The sequence below is a fragment of the Oncorhynchus mykiss genome, chromosome 18, assembly GCF_057628025.1.
Source record: "Oncorhynchus mykiss isolate SJ-2025 chromosome 18, ASM5762802v1, whole genome shotgun sequence".
Taxonomy (NCBI): Eukaryota; Metazoa; Chordata; class Actinopteri; order Salmoniformes; family Salmonidae; genus Oncorhynchus; species Oncorhynchus mykiss.
Window position 1 is genome coordinate 23,924,824 of NC_143039.1, and position 19,530 is coordinate 23,944,353.

At 44.8% G+C, this 19,530-nt stretch overlaps 2 protein-coding genes across 2 annotated transcripts; one reads left to right on the top strand and one right to left on the bottom strand.

The window, feature by feature from the left end:
• The first annotated feature begins 4,087 nt into the window (after window positions 1–4,087).
• On the top strand, window positions 4,088–11,682 carry LOC110495668 (sodium/myo-inositol cotransporter-like). The gene is made up of 2 exons (XM_090207889.1): window positions 4,088–4,406; window positions 8,802–11,682. The coding sequence occupies exon 2, from the start codon at window positions 9,237–9,239 to the stop codon at window positions 11,349–11,351; it is 2,115 nt and encodes a 704-aa protein (XP_090064015.1). The 5' UTR covers window positions 4,088–4,406; window positions 8,802–9,236; the 3' UTR covers window positions 11,352–11,682.
• Window positions 11,683–13,967: 2,285 nt separating this feature from the next.
• Window positions 13,968–19,479, bottom strand: LOC110497063 (integral membrane protein GPR180-like). Its single transcript, XM_036952027.2, has 9 exons — window positions 19,205–19,479; window positions 18,421–18,570; window positions 17,936–18,136; window positions 17,083–17,263; window positions 16,870–16,919; window positions 16,601–16,758; window positions 16,144–16,335; window positions 15,953–16,030; window positions 13,968–15,850 (listed from the first exon to the last, which is right to left on the bottom strand). The coding sequence occupies exons 1-9, from the start codon at window positions 19,341–19,343 to the stop codon at window positions 15,698–15,700; spliced, it is 1,302 nt and encodes a 433-aa protein (XP_036807922.1). The 5' UTR covers window positions 19,344–19,479; the 3' UTR covers window positions 13,968–15,697.
• Window positions 19,480–19,530: the final 51 nt, after the last annotated feature.

Consider the following 19,530-nt stretch of genomic DNA (forward strand, 5'->3'; position numbering starts at 1 on the left):
CGCAGAACAGATTTTATTAGCCTTCAATCAGCCTACATTAAGGCCCTGCCTGCGGTCATCTAATCTAGGGATTCCAAAACTCGGTCCTGGGGCCTCCCAGCTTGATGAGTTGGTTATTTGAATCAGCTGTGTAGTGCTACGTCAAACTAAACGTGCACCCAGGGGGGGCCCCAGAACCGAGTTTGGGTAACCCTGATCTAGTCTATTGTTATGCATGCTAGCCCCATGGGGCTATTTAGGTCAGGTTCCCTCGCATTGCCATACAGCTGCTGGCATTGTGGTGTTGCATCTCCTAGATGCTCAGGATGGCTCAGTGAAGACTGGCCGAATATTGAATTAACCCCATACCCATACATCCTACACACACAGCAGGGCCTCTGTGGTCGTATTCCATTCCACTGTCATAGATACCTTGGCTTTTCTCCTTTCCTCAACAACCACTCATCTGACGCTGTGACCGGCGAGAGCCTAAAGGCTGCATCTCAATAGCCTAAAGTGGCTTCCTCTCGTCTCCTCTGCTCTCCCTCGTGTTCTGGTCTGAAAACACAGGGTGATTGAAAGCAATATGGTGGATGGATGCCTACCAGGAATGTGCTTTCAATAATTCAGTGCTGCAATCTAATGGCTGTTTTTGTTTGTTGACCTAAAGGGTAAAGAACTTCCATCAGGATATATATATATGTAACTCATGTAATCTCCTTCTCCCTCCCTCTTTGTCCCATTCTCTCTCTCTCTATCCCTCGATCTCTCTCTCTGGTTACGGCAGTCTCTTTCTCTCTGTTAAAACAGCTGTGTCTTAGCTTTATGTTCCTTAGGTCAGTGAACAGATCAGATGTCTCCAGACAATAAGACGCCCTCAGTCCCGCCTCTGTTACACACACAGCTACTCTGCCTGACTCAATCCCCCCACCATTTGTAGAACTACTCTGCCTGGCTTAAGGAACAGAATGAGGGAGGACAAAGTTATTTCCAACCTCATCAGTCTCCTGTTTCACCACATGCATGCATTAGGAATGCTTATCCTGGAGAATCTTATAGTCTAGCGCTGCCATTGTGAAGAGGGATTTAGGATGTTAGTATTGACGATGGGTTTCAGGCTCCTTATTTAAATAAACTTGTGTTAAGTCCCTCTGGCTAACACAAGTCAAATGAATGGCTAAAATGCCCAGCTAATTGTACATTTTAGAACTTTGTCCTTAAGAATACAGTACTGTACTGTAGGCTGTGTGTCTTCTAAAAATCAATCAGTTATCAGAATCAACTGGTCTGTGACACAAACGAGGCTAAAGAAGATTCCTAACGGTGTAGGAAATGACTTCTGGACTGGCTTCATTCAGGTCAAAAGCCTTTGTCTCTTCCTCTCCCAGACTGAGAATCAATACAGCCCATGTTGAATCAACTTTTCTGTTCTTTCTTTCCTTCTTCTCTTCCTTCACTTTTCCCATAGGCCTCCTCGTTCCTCTTCCTGCCATTGAGGGCAAAGGTTGGGGTAGAATGTAAATATTCGTATCTCCATGGTTACAATTGGGCATTTTAGAGCTCTGTGACAGACCTTTTGGTTGATCTTTTTCTTTGCCTGTCAGAGTTTGGAAAACGTATGTAGCAATTAGAATCACTCTATTCTAGCTATAATCGTCTACCATTCTAGAAGATCATAGGTATTCTATTTCTATTGTCTGCAGTGGAGACGTGACCTGTTACCTTGACAATAGCCTTGAAATGAACAGCTCTGATCTGGAATCAGTTGTTAGGGCTGGAGAGTGACTGGAGCATAGAGATCCTATTAAACTACTAGACGGGCTATGTCATAAAAATTTCAGAATGGGGTTAAAATTGCAGCCATATTGGCCAGGGAGAAAAACAAACCAGTCCAATTGGATTGAATGGCAGTAGAGGCATAATCCTGATTTGACTTATGCAGGAAAATAAAAGTAAGGCATGTGATATCAGAAATTGTGTAATAGAATTGTCAACCTAAAATATTGTTATATAATTAGAAATTTATTTTATAGGGGTTTTATACACATTTTCTGTATAAATAAAAAATATATCTAAACAGGTGTGTTTTTTTGGAAAGCTGTGAGTTCTATTATATGATGCAATATTAGTACTTGTTGCATTTACATTTTTTTCTAAGTTCTATCATCAACTGATTTAAGACAGTGTATGTCTGTGGATTGACTGCATTGTTTGAATGGACTGTTGGCATATTGGCAGTTAATTTGAAACATTTATGGAATCATTCCTCTAAAATTGGCTGGCTAGCTAGCTAATAAACATACAGTGCAGATAAATTATTCAAATTCATTATTTTACACTATCTTATCACAGCACTGGCAAACCATGGTTGACCAACTCCCTCACCAACATGGCTGACCTTTGGACCATCATAAGAAGGTTGATGTACAGTCTAGTATTCTAATTCTATGGACTGGAGCAACCTTTAACACCTGGCTCCTATTCTTCACCTTAGAGACAGATCTCTATCGATTCCACAGACATTTAGCTTCCTAAACCGAATAACCTTGTTAAGTAAAAAAAAAGTATCTTCCTGTTTGTGGTTTGTGCTTCCTGTCTGCCCCATTCAAAGTGTTCTCATTTCATAGTGATTTAAGGTTTGACATTCAAGGTTTGACATCGGTATTTTATACTGTTAGAAATGCAACATTGCCACCAAGTGTCTATCTAGACACTACATCAGACCTTCATTACATAGATTAACTCATAACCAGGTTTAGGGTTGCTATCTGCAATTTAGAATAGAATGTTGCAAAATCAACAAGACTGGTGAGAACTGTAAGATAAAGCAAATACAATGCTTGACGGACAGAAAGCTCAAAGAAAGAAGATTTCCAAAGAGATAATCGGGAAAAAATACCAAATTGTCATACTTGAGTAAAAGTAAAGATACCTTAATAGAAAATGACTCACGTGAAAGTCACCCAGTATCTGGCAGATAGGGATAGCCTAGTGGTTAAGAGTGGTGGACCAGTAACTGAAAGGTTACTGGTTCAAATCCCTGAGATGACCAGGTGACAAATATGTTGATGTGCCCTTGAGAAAAGGCACTTAACTGTAATTGCTCTGAATAAGAGCTTCTGCTATAATGTAAAATAAATGTAGCCTACTTAAGTGGTGGTTAAAATGTTGTGGATTGTCAAACTTGAGCAAATGCTATACTTCAAAGTATGTTTTAATTAAGTAGCCTTCTTTATACCGCTAGCAGTGATTTAAGGGATGAAAAATGCACATTCATGGTGTCTTTGCAGAAGACGACTGCCACATCCCTGGTCCACATCAGGGTAATGGGCAGCCTAATAATATATTTACATGCCTGTCACTCAGGGAGTGAGTGCTTCTGGGGGTTTCATCAGTGACAGTCCACACCATTATGACAGTGTCCAGTCCTCAGTGTGTTATTCAGACAATTTGGGCTGCAGGTAGCCTATAAGAGCTTTGGGCCAGCAACTGAAAGGTCACGGTTCAAAATCCTGAGCCAACTAGGTGAAGAATCTGTTGATGTGTCCTTGAGCATGGCACTTAACCCTAATTGATCCTATAAGTCGTTCTGGATAAGAGTGTCGGCTAAATGACTAAAACGTCATTAAAAGGATGTTTGGTTTAGTGATTAAGCCCTTTGGGGGAATGAGGGTGTTCCACGGGAACTTTTAACTAATCGAGCAACAACATGGGCTGTTTTGTCATCGCTGGCTATGAAACATCAAGTAGGATGTAATGTACAGGGCTAACTGGAGAATGATGTAGCCTACCCCTGAAAGTGTTTTAATTTCATGCATCTTTGCCAAAGGTGTTGCACCCCTGGAGTGTGCACATGACCTCCAGAGCACAAACACACTTCCAAGTCATATAGACGTATAAGGTGCTTGCAGAACTTTTCATCAAATCAACGTTAAGACAAGTAAACGGTTTAGAATATGTTATAGCGGGTGCAGCAAAATGCTATGTTAAGTCCTGACCTTGCAGTAAATTATCTATATATACACCTGAAAAGGAATCAAGAAATGTCGGAATGAGCTGGTGGCTAGCGCGCACGTCCCAATACACATTCGGTTGCAAGGCCATCAGTAGAGTTGAAAATTCAATGGAAACCTAATTAAATTGTATTTTTTTTTATTCCGGAAATGGGAATTTTAAAATGTCTTAATTATTAACATTCTTACCCATTTCGTCACCAATTATGCTAAAACTTGAGGCTAGAGCGTGCATCTACGCCATAGGCAAATATGGGGGGCGTGTTCATAGAAATGGCACTATGCTGTCAAACCAAAATTGGAACGCAACCTGTGAAAAAAGTTGCACCTAATCTACCTGCCTACTAGGAAGGAGCGTGATTGATGCCGCGAGTCCGGTGTTGGAGAGATTAGTCAGAAGGGCTGTTGGAAATGGTAAGTACAAGCGTTACAAAAGTCATAATTAAATGTATGGAGTCAGGCTGAAGAAACATCCTAAACAGTGGTGCGTTTGTCACGTGGAAAGTGACAGGTTCTAGGTCTTAGTTGAGCAGGCAGCGTGAAGTAAGAGGCAGACAAAAATGACTACATTATTTTGTAAGGCATGCTTTTCTATCAGTTTCAGCACATTCTCAGTACCGGCGCATTCTCAATTTGGTTTCACAATTCAGTTATGTTCATTTCGATGTCGTTACCGTTACTTTAAAATCAGACGCAAACAAAGGGGCACAGCAAGCCCATCAGGTAGGTGTCCATCATCTAGATTTAGTCAGTGTAGCAAACCTCGCAGCACAGTCTCCATTTGTACTCTCACCAAACATATCAGCCTGTCATAATAAGCTTTCAGCGAACAATGATCCACCATGCCTCGGGACAGCGTCACTTCCTGTGGGCAGCTGCCTGGAAAAAAATAGTTTTAAATACTATCATTTAGCTCATGACCAGGCATTTAACCAAAAGAAAATGCTACTCAGATTAAACATGCCAATAAGTCACAGGTGACATTCTCACCCACTTAAAATGAGTGTTTCCTTGCACTTAATATTGAAACTCTGCAAAAGTACATGTGCAATAATAGGTTTTACACACGGGTTAGAACACACAAATTGCACTCAAAGATAAACTCCCTGAAACTCTAACTATACAACAAAGTCCCCACGGAGAAATATACCTCCAATACCTGCTAGCAACTCTACCACATGGTGTTCTGAGGCAGCCAGGGCTCCCATAGCGGTGTTGACCTGCCCTATTGCTGGCACATTGCCCTCAGATCACCAGACCACACACCTCCAACCAGTTCCATTTAGCCTTCACCCACAAGGCACCTTGATATGCCCCAGGCCAGTTAGTGTCTCTCGGACAAGAAGGGGAGAGACTGGCTTTCTCACCTGCGCTCAGAACCACCCATGGGAGAGACTGCAAAACCTAGGAGGGCACAAAGTGTGGCTTCCTCACCTGCGCTCAGAACCACCCATGGGAGAGACTGCAAAACCTAGGAGGGCACATACTGTGGTATGACTCATACTGTGGTACTCTGTTCAGTTAAATTGTATATGGAATTTAACATGCTACTTAAAATCAGACACAACCAAATTAAACAAAAAGGGGCACAGGAAGCGACGCAAACCCAGAAAACAGGTGTCCGTCTTCAGTGCTAAGACACACAGTGGGGCAAAAAAGAATTTAGTCAGCCACCAATTGTGCAAGTTCTCCCACTTAAAAAGATGAGAGAGGCCTGATCACAAACAGTGATCCAACATGCCTCTGGACTGGATCACTTCCTGTGGGCGGCTGCAGACTGATCGATAAAAATAACTACTCATAAATATCTACTTCATATTATTTGAAGATCAGTCAGTCCCAATTTATCCACGATACAGTGGCTTGCGAAAGTATTCACCCCCCCTTGGCATTTTTCCTATTTTGTTGCCTTACAACCTGGAATTAAAATGAAATCTTTTTTAGGGTTTGTATCATTTGATTTACATAACATGCATACCACATACCATGCAAAATATTTTTTTTGTGGTGAAACAAACCTGAAATAAGACAAAGCAATTAAGAATTTGAGCGTGCATAGCTATACACCCCCCCCCCCCCCCCCCCCCCCCCCAAGTCAATACTTTGTAGAGCCACCTTTGCAGCAATTACAGCTGCTGCAAGTCTCTTGGGGTATGTCTCTATAAGCCTGGCACATCTAGGCACTGGGATTTTTGCCCATTCTTCAAGGCAAAACTGCTCCAGCTCCCTCAAGTTGGATGGGTTCCGCTGGTGGTCAGCAATCTTTAAGTCATACCACAGATTCTCAATTGGATTGAGGTCTGGGCTTTGACTAGTCCATTCCAAGACATTGAAATGTTTCCCCTTAAACCACTCGAGTGTTGCTTTAGCAGTATGCTTAGGGTCATTGTCCTGCTGGAAGGTGATCCTCCGTCTCAGTCTCAAATCTCTGGAAGACTGAAACAGGTTTCCCCTCAAGAATTTCCTTGTATTTAGCGCCATCCATCATTCCTTCAATTCTGACCAGTTTCCCAGTCCCTGCCTATGAAAAACATCCCCACAGCATGATGCTGTCACTACCATGCTTCACTGTGGGAATGGTGTTCTCGGGGTGTTGAGAGGTGTTGGGTTTGCACAAGACATAGTGTTTTCCTTGATGGCCAGAGTACCTTCTTCCATATGTTTGCGGAACACCAAATGTGTTTGCTTATTTTTTTGAAAGCAATGTATTTTTTCTGGAGTCCGATGTTTACGGAATGTGTAATTTAGCCTATTGTTAGGTTCTAAATTGACCTAGTAAAACTCACGGACGATTAGTAAAGAGTAAACCAAGTTCATTCACCCACTGGGTCATACAGCTGCATAAGACAAAGACATGCTTCCACCAGTGGTAGTATATAAACCCCAATTTGGGAGACGTCCTCCTTCTCTTTAAACATTACATCTTTATTGCTAGGCAGGAAATTAAGTGATGTGGGCAATAAACTGTTCCTTCTCCCTTAATGTGATCTGAGCTGACCTCGGCCCCCTTCGTCACTAATCCACATCTCACCACCCTTATCAGTGCCTGCCACATGTGATTATCCTTCCCTTACTCAGTACATTCCAAGCTTAGCCTCCACCATATACATTTTTCCTTCAGATAACAATTAACTTCTGGTGTAGAACCTAGACTATAGCACTATTCCAAGTTTAGGAGTCAGAACCCAGAATCCATCACTATTAAACACTTAAACTATGTTTCAAGTAAGAATTAGGCAGGTCTGATGCAGAAAAAGAAAGGAAATTCTTGCCTACTTCACCCATTTTAAAAAGTAGTGTAGTTTCAGTAGTTAGCTACTGAAAACCCTACCAACATTTGAATTAAGTTCAACTACCACTACGCTCCTGCAAAATGTAGTTAAATTACTATATAGTAAATGTAGTTCAATTACTAGTAGAACTATGTGTAGTTTACTGCTAATCAATCATATATTCTGTCTATCTATAATTATGGAGTCACCAGATAAAGCCAGAGAGAAAGATTAACCTTAATGACACTTTTGTAAAGTTTGGATCAGAATTAGTGATTGTTCAAAAATGTCCTTAACTTATTCATCGTTACTGTCTGTCAAGTCTTTCGCTTAGGGTTATCCTCCAATTTGAATGTGGTGTGGTAGCCCTGCGAGGCTTTGCCTGGACACATTTAGAATGAATGTCAGTAACAGACACATCCCTATGTCCATAGCCCTGCGAGGCTTTGCCTGGACACATTTAGAATGAATGTCAGTAACAGACACATCCCTATGTCCATATCCCTGCGAGGCTTTTCCTGGACACATTTAGAATTAATGTCAGTAACAGACACATCCCTATGTCCATAGCCCTGCGAGGCTTTGCCTGGACACATTTAGAATGAATGTCAGTAACAGACACATCCCTATGTCCATAGCCCTGCGAGGCTTTGCCTGGACACATTTAGAATGAATGTCAGTAACAGACACATCCCTATGTCCATATCCCTGCGAGGCTTTGCCTGGACACTTGTAGAATGAATGTCAGTAACAGACACATCCCTATGTCCATAGCCCTGCGAGGCTTTGCCTGGACAGATTTAGAATGAATGTCAGTAACAGACACATCCCTATGTCCATAGCCCTGCGAGGCTTTGACTGTCTCATAAACACTGTGTTAGAATCACACACACCAGAGCTATTGAGTCTGGAAGGAGCACACATTTGGGCGTACAATAACTCAGACACATCCATCCCTTTGTGACATGCATCTCTTCAAAGTAACCCAGATGAGCAAACGACACCCTATGGAACTATTTGACATAAATCTGAGTCAAACCTGACGACCACAAATATGTACACCCATCTGACACACGAAGATCCAGCTACTGCATGTTAAAATTGGATGACTGTTTACACAGCTATAAGGGGAGTCCGTTAAACTGAGAAATACAGCGTGAGGGTGGGACTGGTAGGGGTAAGTATGCATGCACCCATTGAACTGTGCAAAACTCATACAAGACTAGTACTACTATACTGTTAGCTATGTGTTATAGATCAGTGGTTCACATGCCTTTTTCACCGTTAGCCTTTTATATCTTTTGAGGTTTTTTAGTGGCCAACCAAGTCAGCGAAACCAATGTTCCTGGCCAGGACCCAGCCACGACTTAATTAAAATACTTTTGCCACAACTCAAAACCAGTTTCTTGACCCGCTATTTCTTTGGGGAAACACAGTTTTAGATGTACTGTATATCTTCTTATTTATTTAACCTCTGTTTATTTAAAAAAGGTTTTTCCAACCCTGATCTGTTGTGTGTTTTTGTGCTCTGTTGTAGGAGTGTCGATACAGATGAGCTGCTACCTCCAACCTACAGTGTTCCCTGTCAACCCTTAGGGTGCCTTTCTGTGGGAATACCTCACCAAGACCTAAACTGCACCTGACTCGCCTGCAACATCCAAGCATTCAGTGTCTTAGAATCTCTCATAATCAACTGAAAGACTGGTACTTAAATTGAAAGGATACTGATCACTAAAGCAACCATATCACCATATCACTAGCAACCATATCACCATATCACTAGCAACCATATCACCATATCACTAGCAACCATATCACCATATCACTAGCAACCATATCACCATATCACTAGCAACCATATCACCATATCACTAGCAACCATATCACCATATCACTAGCAACCATATCACCATATCACTAGCAACCATATCACCTAACTCCTCAATAACTGTCTTTAGAAGTATTATCCAAGATGGCTCCCACCACCATGGAGGCGGCGGACATCGTTGTTGTGGTAATGTACTTCATCCTGGTCCTTGCCATTGGCTTCTTCGCCATGATGAAAGCCAATCGGAGCACTGTGAGCGGTTACTTCCTGGCCGGCCGATCAATGAACTGGGCTATGATTGGTGCCTCTCTGTTCGTCAGCAACATTGGCAGCGAGCATTTCATTGGCCTTGCAGGGTCCGGGGCGGCCAGCGGGTTCGGAGTCGCCGCATGGGAGTTCAATGCCCTCCTGCTCCTCCAGCTCCTGGGCTGGGTGTTCATCCCTGTTTACATCCACTCTGGGGTCTACACAATGCCAGAGTACCTGGCCAAGCGCTTCGGCGGCCGACGGCTCAAGGTCTACTTCGCTGCTCTCTCTCTGCTGCTCTACATCTTCACCAAGCTCTCTGTGGACCTGTACTCCGGAGCGCTCTTCATCCAGGAGTCACTGGGCTGGAATCTCTATCTGTCCATCATCCTCCTCATCACCGTGACCGCGTTGCTGACCGTCACAGGGGGCCTAGTTGCAGTCATCTACACCGACACCCTCCAGGCATTCCTGATGATTGGTGGCGCGCTATGCCTAACCGCCATTAGCCTGGTAAAAGTGGGTGGCCTGGAAGGGGTGCGGACCAAGTACATGGAAGCCAGACCGAACATCACAGCAATATTAGCATCCTCCAACTTCACCTACATCCCCTCCTGCCACGTGGAGCCCAAGCCCGACTCCCTGCGCATCCTAAGGGGCCCGCTGGACAAGGACCTCCCCTGGCCGGGCTTCCTCCTTGGCCAGACCCCGGCCTCCATCTGGTACTGGTGTGCCGACCAGGTCATCGTCCAGCGGGTGCTAGCCGCACGGAGCATCTCCCACGCTAAAGGCGCCACTCTGATGGCCGGCTTCCTCAAGATCCTGCCCATGTTCATCATCGTCATTCCCGGGATGATCTCCCGCATACTGTTTGCAGATGAGCTGGTGTGTATCAGCCCAGAACACTGCATGGAGGTGTGTGGATCCAGGGCCGGGTGCTCTAACATCGCCTACCCCCGCCTGGTGATGTCCGTCATGCCGGTGGGTCTGCGTGGCCTGATGATGGCGGTGATGATCGCAGCGCTCATGAGCGACCTGGACTCCATCTTCAACTCCGCCAGCACCATCTTCACTTTGGACATTTACAAAATGGCGCGGGAGCGGGCTTCGTCGAGGGAGCTGATGGTGGTGGGACGTGTGTTCGTGGTGTTCATGGTGGTTATCAGCATCGCCTGGGTTCCAGTCATCATCGAGATGCAGGGAGGCCAGATGTTCTACTACATCCAGGAAGTGTCTGACTACCTGACCCCACCCATCGCTGCCCTATTCCTGCTGGGCGTCCTATGGCGGCGCTGCAATGAGACTGGTGCGTTCTGGGGTGGCATAGTGGGGTTCGCGTTGGGCGCCACGAGACTGGTGCTTGCGTTCGTCTACAGAGAGCCCCACTGCGACGAGCCGGACGAGCGGCCGTCTTTTGTCAAGGACGTTCATTTCATGTACGTGGCAGTCGGGCTGTTCTGGATCTCAGGCCTGGTGGCTGTGGTGGTTAGTCTCTGCACCCCTCCACCGAGCATAGAGCAGGTCCGCACCACTACCTTCTGGGGGCTACGCCAAAGAAACACAACCCTAAACATAGAGAGAGACGAGGAGATGAGCAAGCTGAACCCCCAAACTAAGACCCATGTCAATGGGAACGGCTGCATGGACAAGGAGACGACCAAAGACCTCCATAATGGGGTGGAGGCTTTATCCTATATGGAGTCTCCATCTAATCTCCAAAATGGTGGCCACCCGACCTTTTCAAGCACCGGAATGGCGGTAAACCAAGAGAAGCCTTGGGTGGTCTGCTGTGGAGGAGTAGAAGGGGAGAAGGGGAGGTGTGTGAGGGTTCTAGAGTGGTTCTGTGGGTTTAAGGAGGAACCGGCTAAGACCCGGCCCAGATCAGCTGAGGAGGAAGAGAGACTTTTGCAGGAGATGCTCCAGGAGACCCCCAGAACCAGACTCATCCTCAACATGGGCCTGGTGCTGGTCTGCTCTGTGGGGGTGTTCCTCTTCATCTACTTCTCTCTGTAGGAGGGGATCTCAACCTGTGACATACACAATATAGTTTATATGTAATATGTCTACATGTGACATCTAAAGAAGTGTTTCTTAACTTGTGTTTCCTACACCACCCCAAAAGTTCAAGCCCAGTGAATCAGGTGTGCTTGAGCTTGGCTAGAACAAAAATGTCCAACCTTGGTGGTCCTCCAACATGGATTCAGGGGTAGATGTAACATAGCAAACGTAAATCTAGTATGTAATGTTACATTTCGTATGGTACAGTGCCTTAAAGTATTCACACCGCTTGACTTTTTCAAAATGTTGTTGTTACAAAGTGCGATTAAAATAGATGTAATTGTCATTTTTTGTCAACGATTTACACTACATACTCATGTCAAAGTGGAAAAAAATTCGCAACAAATTAAATGGAAAATAAAACACTAATATCTTCATTAGATAAGTATTCAACCCCCTGAGTCAATACGTGTTAGAATTACCTTTGGAAGCAATTATAGCTTTCTGGGTAAGTCTCGAAGAGCTTTGCAAACCTGGATTGTATAATATTTGCCCATTTATTCTTTCAAAAATTCTTCAAGCTCTGTCAAGTTGGTTGTTGATCATTGTTAAAAAGCCATTTTCAAGTCAATTTTTAAGTCAAAACTGTAACTAGGCCACTCAAACATTCAATATCGTCTTGATAAGTAACTCCAGTGTATATTTGGCCTTGCGTTTTAGGCTATTGTCCTGCTGAAAGGTGGATTTGTCTCTGTGTCTGTTGGAAAGCAGACAACCGGGTTTTCCTTTAGGACTATGCCTGTGCTTAGCTCTATTCCCTTTCTTTTAATCCCAAATAAAACTCCCAAGTTCTTGCCGATGACAAACACACATTCATTAATTTAGCAATTTTATCACACCATAGTGCTATCAGACTTCTGATACCAATGCAGGGTGAAGGAAGGGCCACAAAATGTGAACCGCTATCAAAAAATGGTATAGAAAAGTATTTTGTAAATCCAAATTACAGTATTTTGAAAATACAAAATACATTGGATTGTAGTTCAGCCAAGTGTAAGTCAAATTACAAAATACTCAGAATTCAAATAAGTATTTTAAATACATCTAACAGAAACTGTCCATCTTTGCCTGTGGTTTCAGGCTGCCACCTACGCTACACTCTACCTAAACCTAGATATAGAATACATAGAAACCCCCTTATCTAAATGGAATAGTACTGCCTGAATTGGTACTACTTTCTGTGGTAGAGTCAAAAAAGGTGCAAATGAATGTTACAGTATTAGCCCAAGCACGTTCCTGTTGTCAGACTATTTGCGTAATACAAGAAAAGGAGTTAATGGTGGTATTGCAGGAAAATAAGTCCTGTGTGTATTCATCCCCCTCAGCCCACAGTGTCCTGGTGTGCCTGAGGTCAGAAATAGCCCAGTGGGTAACCGGTGTCCTGAAAAGACCCAAGATGGACGCCATGGTCTGGTCTGTAGGGAGCCACTGATGTGTGTAAACCAGCACAGGAGCACCTGGTTAAACAGCAGTATGGGATTGGGGTGGGAGTGAGCACTACTTTTCTGCTGGCCTAGTCCTCATTGTCACTAATAGCCCACCACTCTCAAATAGTTTTAATTCATCTAGGGTTCAACGCCATATAGGCTGCATTTACACAGGCAGACCAATTCTGATCTTTTTTTTCCCCCACTAATTGGTATTTTGACCAATCACATCAGATCTTTTTCATAGCTGATCTGATTGGTCAAAAGACAAAAAAAAAATAACAGAATTGGGCTGCCTGTGTAAACACAGCCATCATACTTTATGGTGTGTTCTTGATCTTTTGCAACATGAAGGTAAAATGAGTGAAAGAAGAGCATCCAGAAAACAAGGATTATAACCAGCTAACTAACAGTGACTCTGAAACCACCAAACCAGAAAACAGGCCAACAGGCAGGTAGTGGAGAAACATCAGTAACACGACTCTTCCCCTTTTGACTGTTGACTGTTTAGAAGTCTGGGGTTAGTTTAACCACATTCCACGACATGTTTCCACAACTTTGACTGTGTTGTGTAGGCTACTAGTTATATTGGCCTATTTAGTGTCACATACTGGAATCCATAGCAGATGGACCGAAAACAATGACCAACCAAAGATGATTATCTATCTGCAAGCAACTACCCAAATAAAGTGAGACTGACTTGGCTTAGCTCTGATGTTAGTGTTTGATATTAGCCTCTCAGATCCGTTTGAGGAAGTGGAGAGTGGAAAACTGTTTATGTACTCAATGTGGAGCATCGTGGTGGCATTTCCTAGCAACCGTGACATTTCGTGGTTTCTCCTTCCATGTTTGAATTATCATGCGTTTAATTGTTGAATGAGAATGCAGGCAGTTTGAGCGTGCATTGGTTGAGAGTAGTCTACAGCAGTGTCTTTGCTCAAAAATAGACCGTTTCGTTGTTGCCCTTGACAAACACACCTCATTCAACTCATTGAGGGCTTGATGATTAGTTGACGAGTTGAATCAGGTGTGCTTGTCCAGGGTTACAATACAAATGTTCACCGTTGGGGATACTGGAGGACCAGGGTTGAGAAACGCTGGTCAACATAAGCTACTGTAACAGATCAAGAGAACTGCTGCCCCCTGCAGACATTTTCTTGTATTTGCATCAGCATCTAATAAAGACTTATTTTACAAAAGTATACAGTAATGAATTTAAAACAGCCTTATAAACATGCTTAATAGGAACATTACACAGTCACTGCTCTGTTGACCATTTCCCCCCCCCCCCAATATCTCCGCATAACTTAACTATCAGACTGGTCATGTATGTCAATGTGAAACCTATCTTTTCATAGACAAACACAGGTACCTTCTACTAGCAAAGGGATTGTCTTCTCAGGCACTTGCAACGATTGAGAAAGAAAATAAAGCTACATTTAAACATTGCACATGTCTAGCTCCAATGTCAGACAAAACAATACCAAGTGTTCATATTCAAGTATAATTCAATAAGTACACAACTAAAAATAGTGGTACGATTCTCACACATGCAACTAGCTGCAGTGTTGGAGTGCTGGGGATGACACAAAGATTCCATGAGTTCCATGTGATTTCTGTAATAGCTTCAGCACACCCTAAACCTGAACCTCGCAGAAAGAACGATCAATTGACGACAATAGAATGAAACGGCAGTAAAACAGTGTGAAGCAACTCTTGTTTAAAAAAAAAAAAAACTTTTAAAAACGACCCAACTTTCTATTTCTGACAGAGTTAAGATCAGACTATATTTTTGGTTTGAGATTTACCACACTGAACATGGATCCATATCTCTATGGATCAACGGTATTTCAGTCCGCGCCTGGATATCTTTATCGGCAATGAATAAGACTTAACAGGGAATTTGACAAACAGTAACCTTTCGTTGTAATCTATTATAAACCTATTTTGGGAGTCTTATACTCTGTCAGAAAATGAAAAAGAGACATCAAATCCAGCCCAAGTTTGACATTCAAAATAAAACGGTGAAGCACAAGTTCACACATACATACTACAAATAAGACTAACATACAGGTAACTGCCAAAATAAAGAAAACACCAACATAAAGAGTCTTAATAGGGCGTTGTGCCACGAGGCAGAACAGCTTCAATGCACCTTGGCATAGATTCTGGAACTCTATTGGAGGGATGCGACATCATTCTTCCACGAGAAATTCCATCATTTGATGTTTTGTTGATGGTGGTGAAAAACACTGTCCCCGGTTGAGATCTGGTGACTGAGACGGCCATATGGTTTACATAGTTTTCATGCTCATCAAACCATTCAGGGACCACCCGTGCCCTGTGAATGGGGGCATTGTAATCCTGTAGGGCCACAGCCATGGCAGACAGCATTTTTATACGTGACCCTAAGCAAAGCATGATGGGATGTGAATTGCTTAACCCAGGAACCACACCTGGGTGGAAGCACCTGCTTTTAATATACTTTGGATCCCTCTTTTACTCGCGTTTCCATTATTTTGGCAGTTACCTGTGTCCACATCTGTTGTATACTAACAAATTAGTCTCATTTACATACATACTTTATGTGCGCTTAAACCCAGGACTCACTCTCATCCTGTTTGGAAGGCTATTAAATAGGTGTGCTATCCAGCTACATGAGCAGGCCATCATTCCTCTTCTCTTCTATATTTGTGGGTGAACTTCCTACTCTTCATCCCACCCACCTCTCTTTCCTCACCCATCTGTGGGGGCACCTTTGCCGTGAGTGGGTGGAGAGGAGTGGAAGTATTGTCCCTTTAATTGCAGGTGTCACAGCGTATCCCTTCGCCCTCGGCATGTGTCACAGTGAAAGTGTTCCCCCTGCACGCAGGGTCAGTAGCGTCCCCGGCCCCCTCTGGACATGGTGAGGGGTAGTGAGACAGAGGAGAGAGAAGATACTTCCCAGTATAAGCTACGAGACAGGAAAAGCTGGTAGAGGATCACCACCGAGATAGCCTGGCATAGAATCACACCGATTGTCACAACCTACAAACAGACACACAAACATCAGCACCAAAAACCTTCCGAATGAGTCAGTACAATATATATATATATATATATATATATATATGAGTGTCGTCCTCTCACCTTTTCTCTCTGATGCTCGTTGAAGACCACAGAGAGTAGGACCAGCACAGGGTGGCACAGGAACCAGATAAAACAACCCTGAGAAACAAACTAGTGAGACTGGAATAACCAATCTTATAATGCACTGTAGATGGCACTATAAACGCATGGAAAGGGTTACCAGCTATTCTGTGTTGTATTTCTACGCCTACCTTGGCGAAGCTGAGATAGAAGTCTCTCTTGAGGGCGCTCCTCTCTGTGCTGATGATGGTGTAGAGCACAGAGGCTAGCAACAAGGCCAGGATGATACGTAGAGATATGAGTAACAGACCCGCTATGCTGCGCTGGGCATGGTAGCTGTGGTGCTCCGTCTCCTCATACTGCTCCCACAGCAGTAGCGCCCCCTAGTGGCCCGGCAGCGACACAGACAGGGAGTCAGTGGAAAGGTATTTAGGTCATTGGTATTGAATGTGTTTTTATTGACTGATCCCAAAAGGGAAATTGAGAGTTAATAGGGGGTTACAGTATTGGTCAGGATAGGGGATGGTGTGGGCAAGGTAGAGGTTAGTGCAAGTAGTATGGGCTACTGTATCCAGTGAGTTGGAAGTCAGGGCTTAGTATTTTGGGGTAAGAGATTAAAGGTAATGGATAGGCTGATGAGGCTCTGACCTGTGTGGCGACCCCTCCCATAGCGAGGGCTTTGGAGGCGGGAGAGGAGTCCCACTGGAGAGGTCTGCTCTGGGGCTTCCTGTTCTTGCTCAGGGTCCAGCCCACACACAGACTCAGCAGCATGTACAGCATGGACACCTGGGATACCATGTCACAGACTGCAGCATGGGAGAACAACAACAGGCAACAGTCAGCACAGTCACAAAGGAAGAACGAACGACAGTACGAAGAAAGAAGCAAGAGCGACAGAGTGAGAATACAACACTCACACTCTGCCAAGCTGCCCATGATAGGAATGCCCACTCCATCCCTGGCATACCTGTGGAACGAGAGACCGGTGTGTGTTTTTACACAGCAAGACTGATATTCACTCATCCAAATATTCTGCAATACAGGATAATACAGTAATACAGTAACTGATGTAAACCTGAGCAGGGCTGCTGAAAGGTGACTAACAATGACTGAGACAGAGTCTCACTCACCTGGCCAGGTGGATGTAGTTGAAGAGGGCAGAGATCCCCTGTAGGGCCAAGGCTGTGGAGAGCACCTTCAGCACAGTTTGCATGGGCCCACCCTTTCTCAGGGCCATCCACAGAGGCTGAATGTAGATACAGGATGCCACAAAGTAGGCCAGGATCAGCAGACAGTAGAAACTATGCAGGCCTGGTAGGAGCAGGGGTAGGTAGGAGGGTGGGGTAGGGGGGCAGGGGTAGGTAGGAGGGTGGGTCAGGGAGGAACGGGGAAGGGAGTAGGGTGGGTCAGGGTGGCAGGGGTAGGTAGGAGGGTAGGTCAGGGTGGCAGGGGTAGGAAGGAGGGTGGGTCAGGGGGGTAGGAAGGAGGGTGGGGTAGGGAGGAGGGCGGGGTAGGAAGGAGGGTGGGGCAGGGGTAGGGAGGAGGGCGGGGCAGGGGTAGGGAGGAGGGCGGGGTAGGGAGGAGGGTGGAGCAGGGGTAGGTATGAGGGTGGGTTAGGGGGGTAGGTATGAGGGGGGGCAGGGGTAGGGAGGAGGGTGGGAAAGGAGGGTGGGTCAAGGGGGCAGGGGTAGGAAGGAGGGGGGCAGGTGTAGGAGGGAGAGGGGGGCAGGGGTAAGGGGGAGAGGGGGGCAGGGGTAAGGGGGAGGGTGGGTCAGGGGGGCAGGGGTAAGGGGGAGGGTGGGTCAGGGTGCCAGGGGTGGGGAGGACACAATCAGTCAAGCATTCAGTGCAGTCCTGTCTGGAGCCCTAGTCATATCTTAAATTCAGAAGTATAAAATGATGTGTTATGACTAGCAGACGCTTTCATCCAAAGCGATTTACAGTGCACCAAATGCATATATTAAAGTATGTGCATGTACTGACCTGCCTCCTCAGCGCTGAAGTGTTCCAGGGGGTTGCCTGCCGAGTCAGGGTTGAACAGCAGGATGGTGAAGGTCAGGTCCCCGTGGGCAGGGATGATGCCCCCCTCCCCACAGGTGTAGCGGTCTACATACAGCGCCATCCAGGCCGTGGGGGAGTGAAGGTGGGGGATGCTCTGGTTGTGCTCCTCCTCACTCAGACGGACTGAGCAGAGAGAGGGAAACAACGTTAGGAGAGAGACAAGGCCTAAGCTTTCGCTCAGAGGGCTAATGTGGCCTTAAGTCATGCAAACGACCAAAGGTTTGATAACCAGTTGGTTACATATGCAGATGCAACATACTGCAAGTACATTCAGAATATGTCCTGTAAATGATGGTATTTATGTCACTTAACCAAATGCCTCTTGTTTATGAATGCATGTTTACTACGAGCCAGCGGGACATGAATGCAAACAACAATATATGTGACAGTCACAGAGACACACTCACTGGAGAGCTGTGCCTTGGAGAGGCGCTCGTGGCAGCTGAGGTTGTCGATGTCGAAGCCGTCCTCCATCTCCGGGAAGAATAGCAGTCTGGACTCCTTCTCCGTGGCCAGGGGAGCATTCTCCAGCCTGCACACCACCAGACCCCTACCCACTGGGGAAGAGGCAGACAGAGGGAGGGAGAGAGAGACAAGAGAGGGTGTGAGAGAATAAGAGGTAGTGGAAGTAGAGGGGAGGAGAGAGAGAAAGGGGGAATGAGGGAAGAGATCTGACAGGACACTAAATCCACCTTTCAGAGGATTGGGTTTCATTCGAACCTACAGAATATGCAGACCGTCTGTGATAAAGAAAGGAGATCTATTGATTCTAATGTACTGCCTGGCTATCACATTTGGCAACATGTCATTCTGTTCCCGGGTACAACATTGCCGATGCTCATGGGTCTGGAATAATGTAAGACTGAACCAACCTATTATCAAGATACTGCATAGACCTATGTGATTTGATCTTTGAACCCAACTCAACATATTCCCACGATTTCCCGTTTAAGATTGCGATGCACACAGAAAAATACTTTGAGACAATGATGCATAACACCATGCAAGAGATTAACACTTTCCAGACTAAGAGAACATGATATGTTGCTTCCGTATGTACATTAGCATTGCAACTATAGTCTATATAAAACATCCAATAATAAAACGCATCACGTCATCTTGGTGCGTTGGTAACCATCCACACAAGCCTCCCTCCAGAATTTGTCGCTAGCTTCAGACTGCTACACCTACCGTTGTACATGAATTGTGTGATGTACTGTCCATTCTGCTCTCTGGCTGCATCGCTCTTGAAAACTCCCGACACAGTTTTTCCAAATGTAGCTGGAATGCATAGTAAATAGGCTGTAAGTGTGAACATTAACGGATACATTGTCTCCTAAAAGCGACTTCTCAAATTATATATAAAGAAGATGATTGTACGACAACAATGAATGGTCTTGTCAAAAAGGGTGAGTTCCATCTGCACTGAAAGTTTGATTGATTTAGGTTTTACCTAATCATAAAAGGACCTCTGCCTACGTTAAATCTGTAAGCCAATCAGAGAGCGATTAAAGGGT

Bases quoted from the DNA above. Each gene is read 5' to 3' on its own strand.
- LOC110495668 (XM_090207889.1), top strand. From the start codon at position 9,237: ATGGCTCCCACCACCATGGAGGCGGCGGACATCGTTGTTGTGGTAATG.
- LOC110497063 (XM_036952027.2), bottom strand. From the start codon at position 19,343: ATGTATCCGTTAATGTTCACACTTACAGCCTATTTACTATGCATTCCA. The intron at 17,264-17,935 runs GTCAGTACATGC...TGCTCCTACCAG, and splicing joins CTTCAGCGCTGAGGAGGCAG to GCCTGCATAGTTTCTACTGT. The intron at 16,759-16,869 runs GTGAGTGTTGTA...CCCATGCTGCAG, and splicing joins CATGGGCAGCTTGGCAGAGT to TCTGTGACATGGTATCCCAG.